The sequence below is a fragment of the Dipodomys ordii genome, unplaced genomic scaffold (genome assembly GCF_000151885.1).
Source record: "Dipodomys ordii isolate 6190 unplaced genomic scaffold, Dord_2.0 Scaffold205, whole genome shotgun sequence".
In the NCBI taxonomy this organism is placed as follows: domain Eukaryota; kingdom Metazoa; phylum Chordata; class Mammalia; order Rodentia; family Heteromyidae; genus Dipodomys; species Dipodomys ordii.
In genome coordinates, this window is record NW_012267421.1 from 417,553 (window position 1) to 441,609 (window position 24,057).

The 24,057-nt window shown below is 40.1% G+C and overlaps 1 protein-coding gene across 1 annotated transcript in view; it reads left to right on the forward strand.

The window, feature by feature from the left end:
• Positions 1 to 24,057, forward strand: part of Gars (glycyl-tRNA synthetase) — a 48,960-nt gene that overhangs the window by 13,614 nt on the left and 11,289 nt on the right. The window contains exons 2-13 of the mRNA XM_013035156.1: positions 442 to 543; positions 4,124 to 4,226; positions 5,015 to 5,156; positions 6,339 to 6,427; positions 7,013 to 7,089; positions 9,576 to 9,721; positions 11,898 to 12,047; positions 15,374 to 15,536; positions 16,583 to 16,747; positions 19,109 to 19,216; positions 20,120 to 20,265; positions 23,589 to 23,674. Coding sequence (XP_012890610.1) covers positions 442 to 543; positions 4,124 to 4,226; positions 5,015 to 5,156; positions 6,339 to 6,427; positions 7,013 to 7,089; positions 9,576 to 9,721; positions 11,898 to 12,047; positions 15,374 to 15,536; positions 16,583 to 16,747; positions 19,109 to 19,216; positions 20,120 to 20,265; positions 23,589 to 23,674 — 1,477 coding nt within the window. The remainder of the gene's footprint in view (positions 1 to 441; positions 544 to 4,123; positions 4,227 to 5,014; positions 5,157 to 6,338; positions 6,428 to 7,012; positions 7,090 to 9,575; positions 9,722 to 11,897; positions 12,048 to 15,373; positions 15,537 to 16,582; positions 16,748 to 19,108; positions 19,217 to 20,119; positions 20,266 to 23,588; positions 23,675 to 24,057) is intronic.

The following is a 24,057-nucleotide window of genomic DNA, read 5'->3' on the forward strand; positions in this document are numbered from 1 at the left end:
TTGTAGCTTTTTCTGCTTATGTGGTGCTGAGGAATCGAACCCAGGGCCTTGAGCATGCAAGGCAAGCGCTCTACCACTGAGCCACCTTCCCAGCCCTAGGTCACTGATTTCTAAGCTACGTCTAATATGCTGTTTAACTTACTTCATGAGTTTTTAGTTTCAGTGACTCTGTAGAGTTCTTTTTCAGACTACCTCCACTCCCACTACTTTTCACTATTACCATGTGTAGTAGTTATTTGTGTTCATTTGTTAACTTGTCTGAACATCCTGAACATTCCAGTGCCAAGGGCAGAGATTCTCAGTTATTAGTAAGGGCTGATCACGTAATAAAATGGCCAATTGCATTATTAAAAAAATCCTTTCTAAAAGTCTTAAAATACATTCCTCTTATTTTTTGCCTTCTAAAACCAGTCCTGAGTATAAATTCTGTTTGCTGACTAGGGAGATCTTGTACGGAAGCTGAAAGAAGACAAAGCACCTCAAGTGGATGTAGACAAAGCAGTGGCTGAGCTCAAAGCCCGAAAGCGGGTTCTGGAAGCGAAGGTGAGTCTTGGGGTGTTAAATTCGGAGCAATCCGGGGTTGGTTGTTGGTGAGAGAGACCTAGAAAAGTTCTGAACACATATTACTTGATTTGTTTGCCTTCTCTTTCCCTGGAAGATGCCTCAGCCTTTCAAAGTACAACCTGATTACTTGGTACCTGAAATACCTCCTCCAAATCCTAGATGTTGCATGCTGCATGTGGTTTCTGGAAAGCATGTGCCTGCTTTATGAATTTTTTTATGCCTGGAAATAATGGTTTCACTTTTGTCTATCTGATAGCTGTCCCTAGACCTATTTAAACACTAAGCCTCCAGTTTGAAGTTTAGAATTATGTTTGAGTATTTTTTTTTCTTTATAAAAAATATTTTATGGAATAAAGACTTCATCACACCTGAGATCTTGAAACTACTACAAGAAGGAATAGGAGAAACATTAGAACTTGGTGGCCTACGCAGGAACTTTGTGTTTTTTTGTTTTTTTTTTTGCTGGTCATAGAGCTTGAATTCAAGGCCTAGGTACTATCTCTGGCCTCTTTATGTTAAGGCTAACAATCTACCACTTGAGCCACAGTGCAGCCACCAGCTTTTTCTGAGTAGTTTATTGGAAATAAGAATCTCACGAACTTTTCTGCCCAGGCTGGCTTTGAACTGTGATGCTCAGGTCTCAGTCTCCTATAGGTAGGATTATAGGCATGAGCCACTGGCAGCGCCTGGTGGCGAAGAGAGTTCCAGGGGTTCAGGAAGTAGGAGAGAGAATTAACAAATGGGATTATATCAAACTAAGGACATAATTATTCCTAAGATAAAAACACAGTTTACAGATTAGAAGATCTTTACTAACCTATACATCTGACAAGAGCCTAATACCCAGAATATACAAAGAGCTCAAGAAACTACCTGACCCCCAATTAACTCAATTAATAAATGGGCAGAGGAGCTAAATGGAGACATCTCAGAAGAAGTCAGATTGGCCAATAAACACATGAAGAGATGCTTAACACCCCTGGTTTGTCATAAAGGAAATGCAAAGCAAACCATATTGCGATTCCATCTCACCCCAGTAGGATTGGCCAACTGTAAGAATACAAATGATAAGAAATGCTGGAGGGGATGTAGGGAAAAAGAACCCTATTGCACTATTGATGGGAATGTAAAAAGGAACTCTATTACACTATTGGTGGGAATGCAAACTAGTACAACCGCCTTAGAAAGTGGTTTGGAGGTTCCTCAAAAAACTAAACATAGATCTACCCTCTGATCCAGCCAGATGACTCTTAGACCTCTACCCAGGGCAATTACAAGTCAGGATACTGTAAAGACATTTGCAGATCCATGTTCATTGCTGCATTATTCACAACAGTCCTGATGCTTACAATAGAAAATAGCTAAAAAAAAAAAAAAAGGTGGTATACACACACACACACACAATGGAATTTTATCCATTATAAAGAATATTTTCTTTACAGGGAAATAGATGACCCAGAAATAATTATGTTAAGTAAAGTCAGGCTCAGAGAGACAAAATACACATGTTTTTCTCTCATGTGGAAGTTAGATCTAATTTTGATCATGTATACAGGGCTCAGTGCATTTACACACAAACTAACTAAAGGATGGTATACTTATGGGAGGATCCAAGGGTAAAAACAACTAATACACTGTTTTAACATAATGAATACCAGAGCTGGGCACTGGTGGCTCACCTCCTAGCTACTCAGGAGGCTGAGATCTGAGGGTTGAGGTTCAAAGCCAGAACAGGTAGGAAAGGCCATGATACTCTTATCTTCAATTAACCACCAGAAATCTGGAAGTGGAGCTGTACCTCAAATTGGTAGAGCACTAACCTGGAGCAAAAGACCTTAGGGATAGCACCTAGACCCTGAGTTAAAAATTAAAAAAAGAACACCAGGAAGTGGAAACATTAATGGGGGAGGGCAAGGAGAATACATAAATGAGGGAGGAAGGTGAGCAAGAAGTTTCTATATTCAATGTGTATTATGTAAAAAATGGAACTACATGAGGTAGGGATAGGAGAGGGAAATGGGGAGAACAACTGAAGGGGTGACATTGAACAAGATGCATTGTACTCATAACCTAACTTATGGAATTGTAACCTCTTGGTACAACTACTTAATAAATTTTTGGGGGCTGGGAAGGTGGCTCAATGGTGGAGTGCTTGCCTTGCATGCATAGGCCCTGGGTTCGATTCCTCAGGTTCGATTCCTCAGCAGCACATAAGTAGAAAAGGCTGAAAGTGGCACTGTGGCTCAAGTGGTAGAGCACTAGCCTTGAGTTGAAGAGCTGAGGGACAGTGCCCAGGCCCAGAGTTCAGGCCCCACAACCAACCAAAATAAATAAGTAAATAAATTTTTGTTTTATTTGTTTTTGTGCTAATCCTGGGGCTAGATCAAGACATGGATGCTACTTTTGAGTCTTTTTGCTTGAGGCTGGCACTCTACCATAGGGCTTGAACTCTGGTCCTAGGCACTGTCCCTGAGCCCTTTAGCTTAAGGCGAGCAATACCATTTGAGTCACAGCGCCACTTCCAGTTTTCTGTTGGTTAAATGGAGATAAGAGTCTCATGGACTTTCCTACTCAGGCTGGCTTTGAATTGTGATCCTCATATATTAGCATCTTGAGTATCTAGGAATACAGGCATGAGCCACTAGAGCCCAGCTTCATTTGCTTATTTTTGAGACAAGATTTTACTAGATAGCCCAGGTTGGCCTAGAACTTGAGATCTTCCTGCATTGGCCTCCTAAGCAGTATGACTACAAATGTACACCACCATGCTAAGCATTCATTTGAAGTTCTAAGTGATAAATTCACTGTAGTGATCTAGTAAAAATTCAGATATATTATCAGTATCTGTATTTAAATAAGCTTAGCCTTTTTATTTGTTTTTAAAGACACAGTCTTTTTATGTTGTCTGAGTTGGCCTCAAACATGCAATTTTCTGCCTCAGCCTCTTGAGTGTGAGGATTATAGACATGTACCACCAAGCCCAGCTTCTAACTTAGTCCTGTAATACTAGAAATGGTTATATTTTTTTCCTAAAGGTATTTGTTATTCAGCTTTTGATGCTGTGATAAAATAGCTGAGAAGAATCAACTTGAAGGAGGAAAAGTTTCTTTAGGTTCACAGTTTGAGAAGTTTTGGTTCATAGTCCACTGGTTTGGTTTTTAGGACTGTGGTGAAGTAGAGCATCATGATAGTGTATGATGTAGGCTATACTTTCACCTCATGGCACCAGGAAACAGACGAGGAACTAAAGTCCCAATAGCCTCTGTAAGGATTTCTGCTTGAAGGTTCTACCACCTCCCAATAGTGCCTTCAGCTGGTATTAAGCCTTCAACACATGAGTTTCTTACAGTATCTTTTCCTCAAAGGGACAGGAAGGACACAAAGACAAAGACAGAATAATGCCTCCACCTTTTTTTTTTTTTAACTTTTCAAAATCTTTTCTGTTTGATAGATTTTATATCTAATTCTTCAAAGGAATCAACTACAGTCTGATACCTTAAGCTCAAGACTTCCATCTACTTCTCCAGTCACACTTTTTATCTTGTTTCTTCTCTTATAGGAGCTGGCATTACAGCCCAAAGATGACATTATAGACAGAACAAAAATGGAAGACACCTTGAAGAGGAGGTTTTTCTATGATCAAGCTTTTGCTATTTATGGAGGTATAGGATTAACAAAAGAATACTGTGCTGTTGGTGTCTTTAATGATATCAATTCTTAGATCAAAAACATGGCTTGGGTTGGGAATTTAGCTCAGTGGAGGAGTGCTTGCTTAGCAAGTACAAGGCACTGAGTTTGGTCTTCAGTTCCTAAAAAAAAAGGACATGACTTGCCAGAATACAAATAGTCATAAAGTTGCTATTTGGCGTAATATCTGTCCTTTCCATCCTATACTTTAGTTTTTTTTCAGTGCATTATTGGTAATTGAACCCAGGTATTTGCTGTGTGAGGGTAACAAAGTGAATATAACTGACTAAATTATATCTGTATTTCATAGCCAACAGAGATCATTATGACAGTATTAAACCTTTAGTACTTTGTCACTGAAACTTAATTTGGTTTTGACAAAACAGACCTCTAAATGTTTTAACTTCTTGAGGTTTCTATAATAGCCGAGATACCCAGGAATATATTAAGAAATTGGAGGCTAAAATTTTAGATCAACTTCAGTGGTAGATTGCTTTCCATGGCATAACACTATAGTCTGCTTTTTCTTTCTATTTTCTGTATCTGGGACAACTTCATTGTTAAATCTCAGTTGAAATTATAAGTAAGGAAGTAGAAAGTGAAGTGAGACCTTTTCAAAGTAAGGCTCTTCAGTAGGGGTTTAAATTATTGACTTAAAAACCTTTCTGGGGAGGTATGTGGGATCTCAGGCATCAATGTCACCTATCTTCTTGCCTAGTATTCAGAGTAACAAGTAAAGAATACTGTTTCTTACACTTCCCAGGTGTTAGTGGGTTGTATGACTTTGGACCAGTTGGATGTGCCTTGAAGAACAACATTATTCAGACGTGGAGGCAGCACTTTATCCAGGAGGAGCAGATCCTGGAGATTGACTGTACCATGCTCACTCCGGAGCCTGTCCTTAAGTAAGACCCGCTCCTATCAATGTGCAGAGTCAAGTACCTGCCCATGTTCACTTAGAAAACCTGGAAAATACATAAAAACAAAATAAATACATTCCTGTTGCTCACAGATACTGTAAGAAATTCATTTCTACTGCTTACAGCATTTGTATCTGATTTGTCTTTTCACTTTTTCTCTCCATTTCTGAATAAGAGAATATTAGTGCATGTTGCTTTCTTTCATCTAATGTATGTGAATATTTACTGGTGTCATTAAGTATCCTTCTAAAGCATTTTTGATGCCAGCATAGTATCCTGTTTTGTGAATGCATCATAGTTTACTTACTGCCATTACAAAGGTTTTTACAGTGTTGCTGAATTTTTACTGTAATCTGATATCCTAAAAGGCTTATTGCTCATTATTTCCTTAGTATTAAGTTCTGAGAAGGTAAGATGTATATGTATTTTTGAGCAAATACTTTACTATTTATTTTGAAACTTCAATGCAGAAATATAAGATTAATCCTACCACATTATTGAAAGTAGGGTAAAACTTCAACTGTGATGAGGAATTATCAGTTACTGTTGCCTGGTACACAGGTAATTTGTATTTATTACTATCATTATTTAGGCTCCTTCATCATTTTCGTTGTGATGAGAGTAATTTCTTTCTACCTTATCTTTTAGCTGCTTGTTCTACTAATAGGAATTATGTGCAGATAATACTAATGTCAATATAACTTCAACATTATAGCTTCTTTGCTCATCAGATTCCTGATGATTTTGGCCTTTGTTTAAATCACTAATGATAATAGAATAGACATGAATTACTTAATCCTAAACTGTAGAAAGTTTTTTTTAACTTGCAGAGATTTGCTTTGTGATCTTAGGATATAGTGTCCTTTCAAGAATATTCCATAGGCTGAAATTTTATATAATTTGTAAAAAAGTGTAGCCTAGGAAGTGTTTGCGAGAGAATCAGATAGATGGGAAGAATTTTCTCTGGTACATATTACTGTCTATCATGGATTACAGACATGGGAAACATATAGACTCCCATTATAGACATGCAAATTTCTTGTCTTTGAGTTCTGTCAATGTAAATTACAAATAAGCATATTGTAGGGTGACTGTTTAATAAGTTAGTATCTATGAATGCATCAGTTTTTATGAGAATGACATATTGACTTGGCATTTGTTACTTAGGACCTCTGGCCATGTGGACAAATTTGCTGACTTCATGGTGAAAGATGTGAAGAGTGGCGAGTGTTTCCGGGCTGACCATCTGCTGAAAGGCACGGTTCTGCATCTCCCTTGTACTCAAATACAGAGCTTAGACTAAATATTTACCTCAGATTTCCCCATTAAATTTCTTTCTTTTTTTTTTTTTTTTTTGTTGTTGGCCATGGGGCTTGAACTCTGGGCTAGGGCTCTGTCCCTCAGCTCTTCAGCTCAAGGCAAGTGCTCTACCGCTTGAGCCACAGCGCCACTTCTGGTTTTCTAGTGGTTTATTGGAGATAAGAGTCTCCTGGGCTCTCCTGCCGGGGCTGGCTTTGAACCATGATCCTCAGATCTCAGCCTCCTGAGTAGCTAGGAATACAGGCATGAGCCACTGGCGTCCGGCTTAAATTTCTTTATTTGGGCATAATGTACACACTTTAATTTTATTAAGTGGACAGTCCCTTATTTACAAAAGTTATATTTAGATTGCTTATGAGCATATTTTATAATTAGTCAAGATAGTATCATGGTTGTCTCAATAACATGAAATACGGATTTATATAAATTAAGAACAGTGACCTTAGATTTGTTTTTAATTGTTGTGAATTGGCACTTTTTTTCATCATTGAAATTAATTTGTGTGAACACTGTTGTTGTAGCTCATTTACAGAAACTGATGTCTGACAAGAAGTGTTCTGCTGAGAAGAAGTCAGAGATGGAAAGTGTCTTGGCCCAGGTGAGAACTGTAGACACTCTCAGAGTGACAGGAAAGGTCTCTAGGATTTGCCGACCATGGCCAAAGTTGTAAAGAAGCAGAATCTACCTGTCCCTCACAACATCTCTTTTTGCTTTTCAGTTTCTTCCCCATCTTCTGTGGTTAAGTCTTTATTTCAGTCAGAACTGAGAAGTCACTGTAAATGGGTAATAAACTTACAGTCTCTGCTGTGAGATTTGAGTGGCTGTGAGGCCCATGTTTGGTGTTGGTTGCAGACTGGGTGGATGACTGGGTGCTCTTTGACCAACCACTTAGCTGGGTTGGGCTGTCTCTGACTGCTGCTTTTCCCGTTTATCTTCAGAACTTAAGTTTTGTAACTTATTTGCCAAATTAAGGGATGACAAAAGCTGATAGAAATGTAGTTATTTCTGACCTTTTACCAAGTACAAGAACATGTCATATATGACATGTTCTACAAGTTGAGCCACAGAGCCACTTCTGGCTTTTTCTGCTCATGTGATGTTGAGGAATCAAACCCAGGGCCTCATGCATGTGAGGCAAGCACTCTACCACTGAGCCACCTTCCCAGCCCCCTGTATGATCTAAATCCTGTGTGTCACAACCTAAGAATATCATGAGGAAGCTGAGAACGTAACTCAGTGGTAGAACATTTACAAGGCACATGTCACTGCACCTAGGTTCTTCTATTAAGGTGGGGGCTATTGAACTTGCCTGTGAAGGCTGCCCTCCTGATATCAACCTTTCAAATAGCTAGGATGACAAGCACTGGCTGATGTTGTCTTGAAGGTCAGTGAAACTGGTCCAGCCTGTGTCTAATTGCGTGTAATATGGCATTTTGTGAAATTCCTCTGGACATTTTATAGAAACAGAATCTAGAAGGCTTCATTGTATAATTGTTCATTCTGATCACATGGTGGCTAGTGTAAGTTGGCTTTTGGTGGAATGAAATTTCCATTGCTTCTATGAAGGTGGCAAATATAAATTCTAATCATCTCCCTTTACTGAATAGGTGCTATGCATTTTCTTCATATCTTAATCTTTACAGTAGCCCTCTTTAGTGGGGTAGGTTGTATTCTCTTTGTTTTACATAATACAGAATCAGGAAAGTTACATATTAAATTAATGTTTAATTAGCCCATAATTGGTAGCATTGGAGGTGTACCAGCTCTTTTTGACCCTGGAGCCTCAGTTTTATGTGGTGATGAATTGTATTCTTTCTTTACTATTAGGTTATTTGTCATAGTTATTTGGAATTCTTTTTTTTTTTTTGTCAGTCATGGGGCTTGAACTGGGGGCCTGGATGCTGTCCCTCAGCTCTTCAGCTCAAGGCTAGCACTCTACTACTTGATCCACAGCACCACTTGTAGCTTTTTCTGCTTATGTGGTGCTGAGGAATTGAACCCAGGGCCTCATGCATGCAAGGCAAGCACTCTACCACTGATCCACCTTCCCAGCCCACAGTTATTTGGAATTCTTAAGTAGGAATTTATTCATCATTTTACAGAGTTTGGCTTTGAGTATCAGTTTGCACAATGACAGACCATTGGAAGATGCACAGATGACTAGGACACAGCTTAATATCTGGAGGAAAGAAAGTTGTATATAGTTAAGTTAATAGATAGGATTAGAGTTGTTCAGAGTCATAAAATTCAACCTTGCCAATCAGATTCTTGCCAATCTATAATTATAACTGAACAAGATGTATTTTGCTATATTTGTCATTGTGGAATGGTGGGTATATGAATTTCAAGTCAGACCTATAAATGTGTTTAATTTCTTAGAAAAAAAGAAGTAGCTGGGCGTTGGTGGCTCTCGTCTATAATCCTAGCCACTCAGCAGGCTGAGATCTGAGCATCAAAGTTCAAAGCCAGCCTGGGCAGGAAAGTCCATGAAACTCTTTATTTCCAATAAACCACTCAGAAAACTGGAAGTGGTGCTGTGGCTCAAGAGGTAGAGTACCAACCCAGGCCCAGAGTTTAAGCCACATGACCAGGAAAAAAAAAAAGAATGAAAAGAAAATAGGATGTGTGTTATCTGACTATAGTTTTAATATGAATTTTCTGAAGATTAGGTCACATCTAATGTTCTTCAGTTTTGTGTGAGTTGTAGCAGTGACTAGAATTATCTCTCTCTCTTCATATATATATATATATATATATATATATATGTATGTATGTATAAATGCTTTCTTGAGAGCTTGTTTGGAGGTTCTAGCAGGGGAGTGTAGCTACTCATGAACCTTTGACTGAAGACTGGTCCTAATTTATCGGGGATGGTCGTCTTCTTCAACCGAGCATGCAGCTTTGGGAAGGACACACATGGAGCAGTGAGGGAGGAAGGGGACACTTGCCTAGCCAGCCAGATCAACCAAATCAACCCTGGCGATCAGTGGGGTGACAGATGTTGAAGCCAGATCGCCCTCACATCCTATAAATGCTTTATTTTCTCCATTTTTACACTAATTACTTTCTTGACATGTCCTTTAGCTCGACAACTATGGACAACAAGAACTTGGGGATCTTTTTGTGAACTATAATGTAAAATCTCCCACTACTGGAAATGATCTTTCTCCTCCAGTACCTTTTAACTTAATGTTCAAGACCTTCATTGGGCCTGGAGGAAACATGCCTGGGTAGGTATTGCTTATTCATGGAGTGCAGGTAAATATATAAAAAGAGATGATGACAGACATTCTTTTTTATTTTTTTTGGGTCCGGTCGTGGAGCCTGAACTCTGGGTCTGGGCACTGTCCCTCAGCTCTTCAGCTCAAGGCTAGTACTCTACCACTTGAGCCACAGCACCACTTCCGGCTTTTTTCTTTTTGCTTATGTGGTGCTGAGGAATTGAACCCAGGGCCTCAGGCATGCAAGGCAAGCACTCTACCACTGAGCCACCTTCCCAGCCCCATGACAGACATTCTTAAATACTTTGTGAATACAATTTTTTTTTACTGGTTGTGTGGCTTGAACTCTGGGCCTAGGTGCTGTTCCTCAGCTCTTCAGCTCAAAATGAGTGTTCTACTACCATTTGAGCCATGGTGCCACTTCCAGTTTTCTGGTGGTTAATTGGATATAAGAGTCTTATACTTTCCTACCTGGGCTGGTTTTGAACCGTAATCGTCAGATCTCAGTCTCCTGAGTAGCTAGGATTACTGGCTTGAGCCATTGTCACCCAGCTGTGAATACACTTTTTTTAGTGTATATTTTTTCCAAAAAACAAAAACACAAGTTTGTGATCATTGTATCTTCTGATAATTGTTGCATGGGACAGAAGGGGCAGTCAAGGGATGGGAAGGTGGCTCAGTGGTAGACCACTTGCCTTGCATGCCTGAGGCCCTGGGTTCGATTCCTCAGCACCACATAAGCAAAAAGAAAAAAGCCGGAAGTGGCGCTGTGGCTCCATGGTAGAGCGCTAGCCTTGAGCTGAAGAGCTGAGGGACAATGCCCAGGCCCAGAGTTCAGGCCCCACGACCGGACCCAAAAACAAAAAAACAAAACAAAACAAAAAAAAAAGGAAAAAAAAAAAAAGAAGGTGTAGTCAAAAAATGATTGTCTTTTTTTAATGGAGTTTGTTGCTGAAGTATACTTTAGAAGTTATTTAATCTAGATTGGACATGGTGGCTCACATTTATAGCCCTACATATTCAGCAGGTAGAGACTGGGAGGATTGTACCAGCCTGGCAAAAGCTTGACAGAACTGTGTTTCAATCAGTAAGTTCTGTGTGGGGTAGTACATGCCTGTCATAGCAATCCAGACCTGTCTAGGCATAAACATGAAACCCTATTTGAAAAATAACAAAAGGGCTGTGGCCTTCACCCAAGTACCTGCTAAGCAAGCAGAGAGCCCTGAGTTCAAATGTAGCACCACTAAAGAAATATTTAATATAGCCCAGCCCTGCTCACATCAGTGGTACTTTCTTTAATGATGGAAAGGTTCTGCAATCTGTTCAGTATGATAGCCACTAGCCACATGTGGCTATTGATCTCTTGAAATCAGATTAGTACTTCTGAGGAATTGAATTTTAAGATTATTTTTATTTTAGTTAATTTAAATTTAACTAGGCATGCACCCAATTGTCTATCATATTAGAAGGTATAGGTATATGTAGCCTGCACCTTGCTTGGGATGATGATGAGATTTGGGAACCCTGTTATAACCCTTAGCCCACACTGACTTATTGGCCTCATAGTTTTACTGTGTGGTTAAGAGGGCTAGGCCTCTGTTAAAGAAATTAAGCTTGTCATTTGCCTGTGTGTTAATGGCTGCTCCCACACACATTGACCTGCGGTAATGAAATGGTGGTGTCCTGTCAGTTTCTCGGCCCACATTCTAATGTGTGCCACGTAAATACTTACTTTTGTAGAATGTCTTTCTGAAATTTACCTTTAGGGTTTATGCATCGAATATTTGAGACTTTTAAGATTTCAATCTAGGCTGGGCGCTCGTGGCTCATGCCCATAATAAACTATTCAGAAGGCTGAGATCTGAGCATTATGGTTTGAAGCCAGCACAGGCAGGAAAGCCCATGAGAGTCTTATCTCCAACTAACTATCCCCTCCCCCCTCCCCCAAAAAAGCTGGAAAGAGAGCTGTGGCTCAAGTGGCAGAGTACTAGCCTGAATACAAAAGCTTAGGGACAATGTCTAGGCCCTGAGTTCAAGCCTCAGGACTGGCAAACACACATACACACGTGTGTGCGCGCGCACACACACACACACACACACACACACACTTCAGTCTAGAATTTCAGATTTGTTAGAAAATATCATTTCTTTGTTTTATAACAGGCTGCTTTGCTTTAATTTATAGATATTTGAGACCAGAAACTGCACAGGGAATTTTCCTGAACTTCAAACGACTTTTGGAATTCAACCAAGGGAAGTTGCCTTTTGCTGCTGCCCAGATTGGAAATTCCTTTCGAAATGAAATCTCTCCTCGGTCTGGACTGATCCGAGTCAGGTACTGCTCTTGGACTGAACTGGAGATGAAAGCTTGCTGTTTTGAAATATTCTGCTTTCATCTCGAATGTGGGCTGGCTGGTCTTCTTCAGGAAGCAGGCTTTACACTTGTAATCTCCAAATGTGACCTGACTGGCAATTTGGCATGAGGAACATGAACTTAAAAGGAAGGAGGGTGGGGCATGACTCAAGCTTCTTACCTGATCTTAATGGTCTTTTCTTAAAGCCTGTCACTTGTTTTGAGGATGTCAAGATCTTGACATCTCAACCAAGGCAGCCCTGGCAGTGGCAGATGGGGTGGCAGGTGACAAGTAAGGCAGCCCTGGCAGTGGCATTGGGAGGGAGGGGATTACAAGAGGTCTTTTCATTGGAGGTGCCAGGGTAGACAGCATTTCTGAGTGTGTTTCAGTAACCAGTAGGTCTCCTGGACACAACCTTCAGATTTGTGGGAGCTTTTATGACATGGGCCATAAGCTCTCTCATTTACTCTAGCTCAGCCACATGCTGGTCTCTGTTCAAGTCTGCTTCAGTCTGAGGTGTCCAGAGTATTTGGGTAACATATTGGCACTGTGTAGTTTTACTTAGAAACTTACTATGACTGAAGTTTTTTTGTGATTTCTGTCATTTTCTTTCTTAATCAGCTCTTTGAGTGATATATTCGCTATAAAAATAGGTTGTATGGCCACAGTTAGCTTTTCTAGGCTCCAGAAATCTTCTCCTGGCTCCAGCATCCACCTATTCCTTTCCTTTCTTGCTGTAATTTGAGAGAACTCAGTCATAGTATCCACTCTTCCCCCCCCCCCCACTAGAGGCTCCTCAGACTCCCCCCTGCCCCCCCAACCCCCTTGACTCCTTCCTGATCTTGGGAGGTCTGGAGTACTTTCGGGCCTGTGGTCTCTCAAGTTTATGGAGAAAAGATGTGCACACCTTAGAGAAAGGGATAAGAATAGCCCTTCTCGGCTTTCATGTAGGAGGAAGTAATCAGAAACTTTAACCTGGTGTAATAACAACAGACTTGCCAGGGTTGAATCTGTAGTTCCCTGTGTCTGGGTTTTTCTGTTTTTTTTTTTTTTTTTTTCCAGTCATGGGGCCTGAACTTGGTCTGGGCACTGTTCCTCAGCTCTTCAGTTCAAGGCTAGCGCTCTACCACTGGAGCCACAGCGCCACTTCCAGCTTTTTCTGTTTATGTGGTATTGAGGAATCGAACCCAGGGCCTTATGCATGCAAGGCAAGCACCCTACCGCTGAGCCACCTTCCCAGCCCCTCTGTTTTTGTTTTTGTCTTTTGTTTTCTTTTATCTGACAGATGTGCTTTCCCAATTCTTAGGGGCTGGGTAACACTAACTTTGTTTTAATCCAGTGTTTTGGAAAAGAATTGCAGTCTTAGCAGTGGTAAGATTTTAAAAGGACTGAATATAAGGTTATGAAATAGAAAAACCAGCTTAGAACTGGGCAATGATCTCAGAAATTAACTGGTAGAGAGGTCCTGGGGCTTTCTGGCTTATTGGTCATTTTTTTAATATTTTTTTAATATTTTTTTTAATCTGTGTCCTGTCTGTAGTTTGACTGGTTTTGTAATGCATCTCTGTAAGTTCTAGAACAGGTTAGCCATTCTTCATGGGTTGAGTTGACTCTTGATGGGAGTTACGATTGGCTTGGCTTGTTTAGTGCTGTGGTTTCTTCTTGATGAGAGGTATCAGGTAACTAGTCTTTCTAAAGCTGTAATTCCTTTTGTTTGAGTTAGAAGGTTTACATGGTTCATACGAAGCTCTTTAAAGTTTTACTTTATTTCAATTGGTTGGTTCTACCTTCCTGGTCCATGTGTATTTTCTTTTCCAGAGTCTGGGTGTAGCCTTTTTGTTTTTCAAGGTAAATAAGGTGATGCTTTAATACATTGTGAAATGGTTACCACAGGTAGACTAATTAACATGTCCATCACTCATATAGTTACCTTTAAAAATTTATTTTTATGTTGATAAGAATACTTAAGATTCAAGTATATGATGCATTGTAACTATCATCATTGTGCTAAGATTTAATGACGGAAACAGAAACTTTTTGGGGATCCTGTGAGAGCCTTTTTTGTATCCAGCCTGCTCAGTTCTTGTCAGTCCAGTTATAGTGAGAACAAACTGTTCATGCATTTCACATCCCAGTGTGCACAGATGTTTGATAGCTGTTGAAATAGATGCTGTAGGACCAAATAAGAGATGCCATTAGGAAATGAAATTTAAAAATGAAAACTATTTTCCAATACATTTCAAGTGTTTTTAGGTTGCCTATCAGCAGTTTTTCATTGCTTCTGAAATAGTTATGAGAGTACACAGCAAAAGTCATGCCTTTTTTTTTTTTTTAGAGATTTGATTTTGATTCATAAGCTTATTTAAAACACTTGCCCTGGCCCTGCAACATTTACTAATTGCCATTTGAAGAAGTCTCTTTGAGAAACCATTGCTATGTGCTATTTATTTCATCATTACATAGTGAGCCTGATGGCTGGTTTGTTCAGTTTGTGCCTTGAATAACACCTTATTAGAGCTCTTACTCTAAAGAAGCCAGCTGTATGGTGCCATTATCAATCGCTTGTTTATCTCATTGAAAAAAGGATCAAAGTGGTATAGAAGACATATCAATTTTTAATGTCCCATTCCGTGAAAAGTAAATATCTGTTGCTTCATTTTATTCATATTGTGATGAAAAGCTCTGCTCATATTTTGAGAAGAACCATTTTCTTTGGCTGTCACTATTCAGCATCTCTATTTAGTGTGTGCAACACCTACTGGTATTTTCTTAATATTAAATGCTATATTATTCGCCATTTTAAAACTATTTTCAAGCTGAGCACTGGTGGCTTGATTTTAGGATTGCAGTTTGAAGCCAGCCTGGGAGAGGAAGGTCTGTGAGACTTTTATCTCCAGTTAAGCATCTCCCAACACCCCCTACTAAAAAAACCTCCCACAAAGCTGGCAGTGGAGCTGTGACTCAAGTGGTACTGGACCCTGAGTTTAAGCACCAGGACCAGCACACACACAAAAGACAAACTATTTTCAGTTACAAGTAATAATCTTTTTGGATATGGCTAGATGGAAGGAGTTAATATTTCAGAAAGGTTTGCCATTATTTTAAATAGTGAGCTCCTGAGATGTTCTCCTCCTCTTCCTCGTCCCAAAAAAATCTAGTCCAAAAATCACTTGATCATTTCCTTAGGAAGCTAATTGCTTGGTAGGGATAGGCAGCATGGTTAGTCAGGATAGACATGGTTGAAAATGAGAGCCTCCTAGGTTGTATTTTACACAACAGATTTTATCCTTTGAATTTTTGCTTTCAGAGAATTCACAATGGCAGAGATTGAGCACTTTGTTGATCCCAATGAGAAAGACCATCCCAAGTTTCAGAATGTAGCTGACCTCTACCTGTATTTATATTCAGCAAAAGCCCAGGTCAGCGGACAGTCTGCTCGGAAAATGCGCCTAGGAGATGCTGTTGAACAGGTAAGATTCTGAAGGTAACTTAATTTAGATTATAGCAATTCAGAGTTTGCACCACTTAGTATAATTCTTTGTGTGGTGGGTGACAAAATATTTTACCAGTCATTTTAGCTTTTATTTTCATTTGTTTTGTTTTTACATTGTTGAGGATCAAACCTAAGGCTTTATGCAAGCTAGGCAAGTGTCCTATCAGTGAACTACAACCTCAGTCCCTATAGTATTTATTTTTATGCAGAATTTATAATTCTTATTTTTATGCAGACTTTTAAGTTAAAGATTCTGAATGTCCCATTTCTGGGCCATTGAGCTAACATGAAAAAAAAATTTAGCGAAACACTTGATTCTGCATTTAACAAAATTTACCACTTGGGGAAAATAAGCCCTTTGGATTCTAAACCCTGTTGTGTTTCCCTTAGCACATGGCAGAATTTTTAATCACCTAGAGAAATGGGTGGGTAAGACCCCCTGCAGCAGTGGCTGACAGTGAGATAGGATGATGTTCCTTAGGGAGCTGTGAGCCTTCTTGTGGCTCTGAAAGTTTTCAGTATGAGGCTCGGTGAGACTTAGTTTTGTCACCAGGAAGACCCCTGCAGTGGAAGGAGGGAAGCTAGATGGCTTCTGGATCTGTCTGGTACTAAAATTGTAGATTACATCTACTGTCTTGGGTATCTGAATTTCAGTGGACACAGACCCATTAAAATCCTTCATGTACCTTCAGTTTGATCTGCTCAGAAGGGAATGTCTGCCATTTTTAGAGTTGTTAGGACTATCATTCTTGTGCTATGGATTAGAAGGAGTGTGGTCTGAGGCTGAAGTTTTGCTGATTCTGGTGAGTATGTTGGACATTTTGAACTTCATTATTAACTTATATGAATGAACAACTCTTAAAAATAACCAAGATTACATTCTGGGTAAGCAAGAATAAACAGTTAACCAGGTATATCAAGTGTTTTGTTTTAGAAGTTAATAGAAAATGATACTTGGCTTCAAAAGTATTAATGTGATTTTTTTTTTCTTCCTTGCTTCATACTTTCCTGCTTTTGATTTAGGGTGTGATCAACAACTCAGTGCTGGGTTATTTCATTGGCCGCATCTACCTCTACCTCACGAAGGTTGGCGTGTCTCCAGATAAGCTCCGCTTCCGGCAGCATATGGAGAACGAGATGGCCCACTATGCCTGTGACTGCTGGGATGCAGAGTCTAAAACCTCCTATGTGAGTAGAGAGTGGTTTCCACAGCGGTGGGAAAGTGGGTATCAGAATTACTCAGTGGGAACTTTATACCAGAGTAGATCAGATAGGAGAAGGCCTTTTTTTTCTTTTTTGGTTGTATGGTTGAACTCTGGGCCTAGGTGCTGTCCCTGAGCTCTTTTTCTCAAGGCTAGCACTGTACTCTACCACTTTGAGCCACAGCTCTACTTCTAGTTTTCTGGTGGTTAATTGGAGATCAGACTCTCACAGACTTTCCTGCCTGGGCTGGCTTTGAACCATGAACTACAGATCTTAACTTCTTTTTTTTTTTTTTTTGTCAGTTGTGGGGCCTGAACTCTGGGCCTGGGCGCTAACCTTCAGTTCTTCAGCTCAAGGCTAGCGCTCTACCACTTGAGCCACAGCACCACTTCTGGCTTTTTTGGCTTTTGTGGAGCTGAGGAATCGAACCCAAGGCCTCATGAATGCAAAGCAAGCATTCTACCATTGTGCCACCTTCCTAGCCCCAGATCTCAACCTCTTTTTTTTTTTTTTTTGTCAGTCGTGGGGCTTGAACTCTGGGCCTGTCCCTCAGCTCTTCAGCTCAAGGCGAGCACTCTACGACTTGAGCTACAGTGCCACTTCCGGTTTTTTTCTGGTGGTTTATTGGAGATAGGAGTCTCACGGTCTCTCCTGCCCAGGCTGGCTTTGAACCGCGATCCTCAGATCTCAGCCTCCTGAGTAGCTAGGATTACAGGCATGAGCCACCAGCACCCGGCTAGATCTCAACCTCTTAAATAGCTAGGATTACAGGTGTGAGTCAATAAAACTTGGCAGGAGATAACCTTTTAGAACAAAACAGAAACTGCAGTTGACCCTTGCTTTCTTGTGAGGGAGAGGGCTGCTCTGTGTAACAGGAAGACACCTGTGGGATTCGAGGAGTACCTTACACAGAACATTTAAGGATGAGGTGGCACAGGTGTGAGCTACCATGAAGGGGTAGTATCCCGAGTGGAGATCAGGTGGGACAGCCTGCTCCTGATAGCTTTCTGGCAAGCAGTATACATGCCGTAGGACTAAGTCCAGGAAGTTTCAGTGCACACAGCCATAGGGCTGAGTTAAGGAAGTTTCAATGCTCTTCGTTTCATTTCACATAGCCATAGGGCTGAGTCAAGGAAGTTTTAGTGTTCTTAGCTTCATTGCACATGGCCATAGGGTTGAGTCAAGGAAGTTGCAGTACTCTCAGCTTCAAGAGTATTTTTTTGTTAACTTAGGAGATAAACTAGTAGATTTGATCTTGAACACATTCCACTTATTTAGTAAAAATTCAGTGGTCTAGCGGGGTACTGGTGGCTCATGCCTGTAATCCTAGCTACTCAGGAGGCTGAGATCTGAGGATCGCAGTTCAAAGTCAGCCCAGTCAGGAAAGTCTGTGAAACTCTTATCTCCAATAAACCACCAGAAAACGGGAAGTGGCGTCGTGGCTCAAGTGGTAGAGTGCTAACCTTGAGCAGAAGAGCTGAGGGACAGCACCCAGACCCAGAGTTCAAGCCCCCCAACCTAAATAAATAAATAAATTCAAATGTCTATAGGTCATATTCCCTCTGAGTCCCAGCCCTTCCCCTGAATCTGAGCCTGAGCACAAAGCTTAGAACGAGACATTGTGGTGGTAGCTGATTCTGTGACAAGGTACCTGGAAAGCTCTTTAGCCACATAGATACCACAGGGCTAAACCTGCCATTTCCAACCGTACACCTCTTCCCCATGTGTATCATGGATTGTTTCCATTCAGGACCAAGAAATGAATCTTTTGGGTTTTGTAGCCTACATTCTCTGTCATATGCCCCTGTTGTTTTTTGTTTTGTAGCTACATAGACCTATGAATTGCACACATATGCATGCCAACATAATATACATGAATCTCAATACTGTTGGTCTTAATGTGTTTTACTTTATGGGATATAAAAACACTACAATCTGTTGGGATTAGGAAACAATTAATATAATCTGTTAGTTTAGACAATTTGTTTAGTTTACCCCACAGTTGAAATATGACAATGTCAATCAGATAAATAAGACCACCTGTGTACAGTGGGAGTTAGATTCTTTTATGGTGGTGAGCCTAACATCTGAAATTATTTTTATTTTCAAAATCTGTAAAATCAGAAAATCAGATTGGAGGTATTGTATCTAAATTGAATGTTTGAAAGAGTCAGTTACAGTCTGCATTCCTGTGTGAACAAAGCCATTGTGAACGACATGTTTTCATAGACCTGCTCCTTCTAAGGGCTGGATGGGGGTTGTTACAAATGTTCTCATATACCTTGCTTCTTCCTAGGGCTGGATGGGGATTGTTAAAATGTTCTCATTCACCCTGCTTCTTCTTAGGGCTGGATCGAGATTGTGGGATGTGCTGATCGTTCCTGTTATGACCTCTCCTGTCATGCGAAAGCAACCAAAGTGCCCCTAGTGGCGGAGAAACCACTTAAAGAACCCATATCCTTCTTGTCACTCATCCCAAGCTCAGGGCTCCACAATTTGCTAGTTTGTCTTCGGCCCACTGAACAAACACATTAGAAATTCTCTCAAGGTCTTTTGCGTGCCACCCAGTTGTCCTTGGGTATTTCCTCTAGGTAGGCTCCTGTATGCTCTCCCACAAAAGACACCTGGTGCATATTCCTTCTCTATAACATGAGTGTCTGTTTTTTTTGGGGTGGGGGAGTGGTTGTGGGGCTTGAACTCTGGGCCTGGGAACTGTCCTGTGCTTTTCAGCTCAAGGCAAGTGCTCTGCCACTTGAGCCACAGCTCCACTTCTGGTTTTCTAGTAGTTTATTGGAGATAAGAGTCTCATGGACTTTCCTGCCCCGGCTGGCTTTGAACTGTAATCCTTAGATCTCAGCCTCCTGAATAGCTAGGATTACAGAAGTGAGCCACTGGTGACTGGCTAAATGAGTGTCTTTTTTTGATAAATAATGTAACTTAGTTAATTTTGTCTGAAAGGTAGAAAAGTAGAAGTGTTCCTAATTTATCAGGCACTGAGGTGGTGAGCTGGCCTCTTAGGGTAGACCAATGAACAGTGTATGGACTTTGCTATATTGTGTTTTTTAGCAGTGAATAAATTGTTACTAGAAGTTCTCAGATGTGAGTATGGTTATATTGTTGATCAGATAATATCCCTGTATAAAATCACTGTAAGTGAAAAGGGCTGTACTAGTAGTGTTTCCTTACTGTTAAGTGAGGTTTGTCAGGTAAGTTTGTATACAATTGTTTCATCTTGCACACAAACCAGAAAAGACAGAATAGAGTTTTAAGAACTGGTTTTAAGTGGACTGATTTCAAGATTATTTTCTACAATACTAAGGTGGTGCTGTGTTTTGTGACTCCTTGACTGTTGCATACAAAACAGTGAATGTTGTTCAGTTTGAACCCAGTAAGGGAGCAGTTGGTAAGGCATATAAGAAGGATGCAAAGCTGGTGATGGAGTACCTTGCTGCCTGTGATGAATGTTACATTACAGAAATGGAGATGCTGCTGAATGAGAAAGGGTGAGTTGGAAGGTGTTTATTTTTACATGGGCTTTAGCAGGAATATACTTTGCCAGGTTCTGAAAGGTAGGGTGAGATTAGCTTCTTTAGCTTTTTATTTTTTTTTGTTTTTTGTTGGTTGTAGGGCTTGAACTCAGGGCCTGGGTACTGTCCCTGAGCTCTTTTTGCTCAAGGCTAGCACTCTACCACTTTGAGCCACAGCTCCACTTCTGGTTTGGTGGTTAATTGCCTGGGCTGGCTCCAAACTGCTATCCTCTTGTGTATCTTTAGTAGTTTTTTGTTGTTGTTGTTGCATGTAACAGATATCTCTTGGCTACATGTAAACTGTCTTCGCTGGGATCTTTGTGTCAACCTGGAAATAGCTTTGAAATGGAATGCAAAGGTCTTTTCTTGATGCACAAAAGCCTGATTTTAAGCACCACAAAAGGAAAGGAGGGAGAGAAAATGTTTACCACAAATTTATTTCTAAAGCTCCTAAGTTCTTGGGGCATATTTATATTTCTATACTCTGTAGAACTTAAGAATTTTCTCTTAATTTTTAAAATATTTTTTCCTAGTATAGAATTCATATTTTTTTTAAAAAACAACAAAGCTTCCATTCCCCTACCATATGGTTTGGTGTGGGTGGGTGTGTGGGTGTGTGCGCGCGTGCCTGGGGACTGTTCCTGAGCTGTTGTTCTCATAACTAGTATTCTGCTACTTGAGCCACAGCTCCACTTCTGACTTTTTCTGGTTAATTGGATATGAGTCTTATAGATTTTTTGCCCAGGATGGCTTCAAACCATGATCCCCAGATTTCACCCTCCTGAGTAGCTAGGATTACAGGCATGAACTATTGGCAAGTGGTCTGGCAGTGGCTTATAGTTTCTGACAAAACAAAATTAATAAAACGTGTAATTTTTATGGAGTAAAATAAGTCATTAATAGCACAAATGGTGGGAAGAATTGGGAATATGTTGTTGCTATATATATATTGTATATTCAATTTCATATCAGTATTACCAAATAGTATATGTGAAGTGTTACAATTATTTGGAATGAGTCTATGCTGAATTTAAAAAATGCACATAGTAAACTCTAGAATATCTTACCTGTGAGTGCGGGGGGAGGGACATATGCAGACCAAAGGGGCATAACCTAATAAAATTTGAGGTAAGATATACTTCCAGAAGACAAGAAAAGGAACAAAGAAATTGGACAAGTAGGAATGAATTAACTATCAAGGTGGTCAGGTGGTCAGTTTAAACCCCAAATAGCAGTAGTTACATTAATAAAACAGTCTGATTAAAAAGTTCAAGCCTGTCCGGTGCTGGTGTCTCATGCCTGTAATCCTAGCTACTCAAGAGGCTGAGATCCGAGGATCATGATTCAAAACCAGCCCAGGCAGGAAAGTCCTTGAGACTCTTATTTCCAGTTAACCAACAAAAAGCCAGAAGTGGAGCTGAGGTTCAAGTGGTAGAGCACTATCCTTGAGAAAAATGCCTTAGGGATAGTACCTAAACACACACACACACACACACACACGCACGCACGCACGCACGCACGCGCGCGCGCGCGCGTACGTTCCTGGATTACAGCCAGCATAGGAATCTTGGTATATTCACACACACACACACACACACACACACACGTGTTCCTGGATTACAGCCAGCATAGGAATCTTGGTATATTCACACACACACACGTGTTCCTGGATTACAGCCAGCATAGGAATCTTGGTATATTCTGCTCACTAGAAAAAGGGACACACACACTGTTCAAGACTGAATTAAATGTTGTCTGTAGGAAACTTACTACAATGATTATACATAGGTTTAAAATTGAAAAGGTAAAAATTCTTCATGAAAATAATAGCCTCAATAGAACCTCAAAATATATGAGGCAAAGTAGATAAAATAGATGGAAAAAATAGACAGATTTCACAATTAGTGGAGATTTCTGCACCTCTCTCAGTAACAAGAAGTTAACAGGAATTTAGAAGGTATCAGACTAATACTCAGTGTAATTGCCCTTTATAAAACACATTCTAATAACCAGAATATACATTCTTTATACTTTAAATTTCTTCCTTTTTAATGCACTCCTCTCACTAAGAATGGTTTTTATTTTCATGGAGTTGTTTACTAAAAGAACAGATACACAAAACAAACACAAAGACTGAAGAAATAGGGTCTGCAAACCCTGAAATATGTCATATCTGGGCTTTTACAGAGAAAGTTTGTTGATCTTTTCACCAAAGTTAGGCTAATAAAAGAGGCCTCAAACAAGAGCTTATATCTTTAAGGCAGTCTGGCTCACAGTGAAGGATAGCCAGGAAGTGGTTGACTGGGCTAGAGTCAGAAAAGTAAGGACCCAGGGGAACCTCTGGGCTGTGCATGTTGCTTGCATGAGCAGTATAGTAAGATCAACTTTTTCAAACTGAAGGCACTTACCATCTCAGCAGGAAAACTACTACTGCTGTAGTCTTCCAGAATGTTCATTATGTAATGGACAGCAGCACAAAATCACATCTCTTCATTGTTATCTACAAACAAGTCAGTTAGCCAGCCATCTGCTTCCTGACTGAAGCTGTTTTGTTGCTGTTACCTGAGCTGCACTGTGTTCACAGGATACTTACTTAACACCTGGTTCTGTGGGCAGGGACACCTCAAATGCCTGCACAGACTCCAGGAGGAGCTGTGAAGCAGGGCCTACTAAGTCAACCAGCAAAGTGCAGTTGTGGGAAGAGCTAGTACCACACGGGGTCGCTCTTTCTTAGTTCTGAGCTGCTGGAAGGCCTGAGAAATCCAAGCAGATCTTCATTATATGAGGAAACAAGCTGAAATGTCACTGTTACATGAAGTGGTTTGTAATGGTGATTTCTTGCAGTCTAAAACCAAATGGATGTCTCTGAGGAAATGAACATATGACAGCCAGCAGTGTGGGGGAGATAATTTACATCGATCTCAATCATTAAACTTCTTTTCAGCTATCTTTATCACCACGTCCATTTATTTTGGAAATTTTGTGGGAGCTTTGGGACTATTTTTGTAAGTTGACAAGCTGGCTTGCTGTCCATTTGTTTGGACAGTATTGAGAAGGGCATTTTACCAACAGACTTTATTAAGTCATATGTGCAGTTTTATAGAACTAGTCAAATTTGTGACTACTTCTCTAGAATGTTACTGTATGCCATTCATAGGGTCATGCTTAATTTGGTGTTTCTTATGAAATAAAGAATTGACTGAGCTGTGCTATACACAAAATGAAAAGCAGTTTATTAATCTGTAAAACTTTCAGGCACTGGGACATGTTTTAACTAATATGTAATGTGTGTTTTATAGGGAATTCACTGTTGAAACTGAAGGAAAAACATTTCAGTTAACAAAAGACATGGTCAGTGTGAAGAGATTCCAGAAAACACTATATGGTAAATTTATAAAAATAATAAGCAAACAAGAAATCTTCTGAATTTATTTAAAGTTTTATGAAATAACCATCTTGTAGAAAATTTGAAGAGAATATAGAAATTCTAATACCACAGCCATAAATTTAGTGAATATGTTTAAGACAGTGCCTGTTTTTTGTTTATTTCTTTTCCTAAATGTGTGCTCATACTGAAAGGTAATTTCCAATACTGCCCTTTTTATTTCCTGTAGCTTGAAGTGTATTGGAAGAATAGTTTTTTTTTTTTTTTTGGTCCGGTCATGGGGCCCGAACTCTGGGCCTGGGCACTGTCCCTCAGCTCTTCAGCTCAAGGCTAGCGCTCTACCACTTGAGCCACAGCGCCACTTCCGGCTTTTTTCTTTTTGC